Raw genomic sequence first — 1480 nt, forward strand, 5'->3', positions numbered from 1 at the left:
TTGAAAGCTGCTTTGCCCATCCACTATGAGCAGAGAACATTGTTCCTGTTGAGATTAAAAATTTTTTTTCTTTATTTCTTTCACTTTTTTGTTTTTGGAAGAAGGAGAAATTGTATATTTTTAGAGTGGTAGGAGTCTAGTTGGGAATGATTGTTTTTATTTTAATGCAACCTGGTGATGGTTACTTATTTTATGTAAAAAAAAAAACAAAACCCTGGAATTTCTGAAGCTGCCTTTAATCTCCTGTCCCACATTCCCACTAAGTGGTCATCCAGATCATGTATACCTCTAGTCACCATGACCTCGCTACCTCACACCAGCTCTAGTCATTACAGAGTTCTTTAAGTTGAGCTGGAATCTGTTCCTTTTAGCTTGAGCAGTCCGATTCTTCTTCAAAGTTTTCCCCATATTAGGAGAGAATCCTCATTTACTGACTTAGTTTTCCCGGTTCCTTTAGCTGTCCCTTACATGACATAGTTTTGCATGGTCAATGTTCATCTTAAAGAGTAGTCTGAAAACTGGATACAGTTCTCTAGGCTGAGCAATACCCACACAGATTGGAGTGGAACTTTTGTCTGCTGAATTCTATCCTTTTAATGCAACCAAAGATCAATTTATTTGGTTAGTGGTTTATTTTGACATCCATTCCTTTTTCTCATATGAATGAGGTGTTCCATGAGCACAGACACCATACCCCCCACTTCTTTATTCTCTTCCTGGTGGTACACATAGGAGACACTCCATTTGCTGGAACATCATTCATTCATTCTTTCAATTGTGTATTTACTCTGCACCAGAAACTGCACTAGGTGCTAGAGATACAGAAACAAATAAANAGGTGCCCTACAACATGGAGAGGATCTTCTGGCTGCTCTCAGGCTCTGATAGCCAGGTGACAAGAGCCCTCATGGAGCAGTTTGAAAGGACCCAGAGTCTGAATCTACCCAGGGACCTGCACAGCAAGGTCAGTCACTACCCACACACCACAGAGAAAGGAAAGAGTGCAGCCACGTAACAAACAGACTTAGGGTTTGGAAGTCTGGTTAAGGGAAGTGGACACCTGCCTCTAGAGCACCTGCTGTGAGCTGGGCACTTCTACAGTCACTTGATGTGGAATTATTTATTTATTTGTTTATTTTTTGGCAGCTGGCCAGTACGGGGATCCGAACCCACGACCTTGGTGTTAGAAGGCTGTGCTCTAACTGAGCTAAATGGCCATCCCCGGAATAATTTATTGAATGAGGAAAGGCTAATTTCCAGTAATAGCTTTCAGTTGAAAGCTGCTTTGCCCATCCACTATGAGCAGAGAACATTGTTCCTGTTGAGATTAAAAAATTTTTTTCTTTATTTCTTTCACTTTTTTGTTTTTAGGAGAAGGAGAAATTGTATATTTTTAGAGTGGTAGGAGTCTAGTTGGGAATGATTGTTTTTATTTTAATGCAATCTGGTGATGGTTACTTATTTTATGTAAAAAAAAAAA

General features: G+C 39.7%; 1 protein-coding gene across 1 annotated transcript in view; it reads left to right on the forward strand.

Moving 5' to 3' along the window:
* THNSL2 (threonine synthase-like 2 (S. cerevisiae)) overlaps window positions 1–1480 on the forward strand; it is a 16666-nt gene that overhangs the window by 12465 nt on the left and 2721 nt on the right. The window contains exon 5 of the mRNA XM_008581989.1: window positions 798–964. Within this exon, the coding sequence (XP_008580211.1) occupies window positions 798–964 (167 nt within the window). The remainder of the gene's footprint in view (window positions 1–797; window positions 965–1480) is intronic.

Source organism: Galeopterus variegatus, unplaced genomic scaffold, assembly GCF_000696425.1.
Source record: "Galeopterus variegatus unplaced genomic scaffold, G_variegatus-3.0.2 Scaffold2499, whole genome shotgun sequence".
In the NCBI taxonomy this organism is placed as follows: domain Eukaryota; kingdom Metazoa; phylum Chordata; class Mammalia; order Dermoptera; family Cynocephalidae; genus Galeopterus; species Galeopterus variegatus.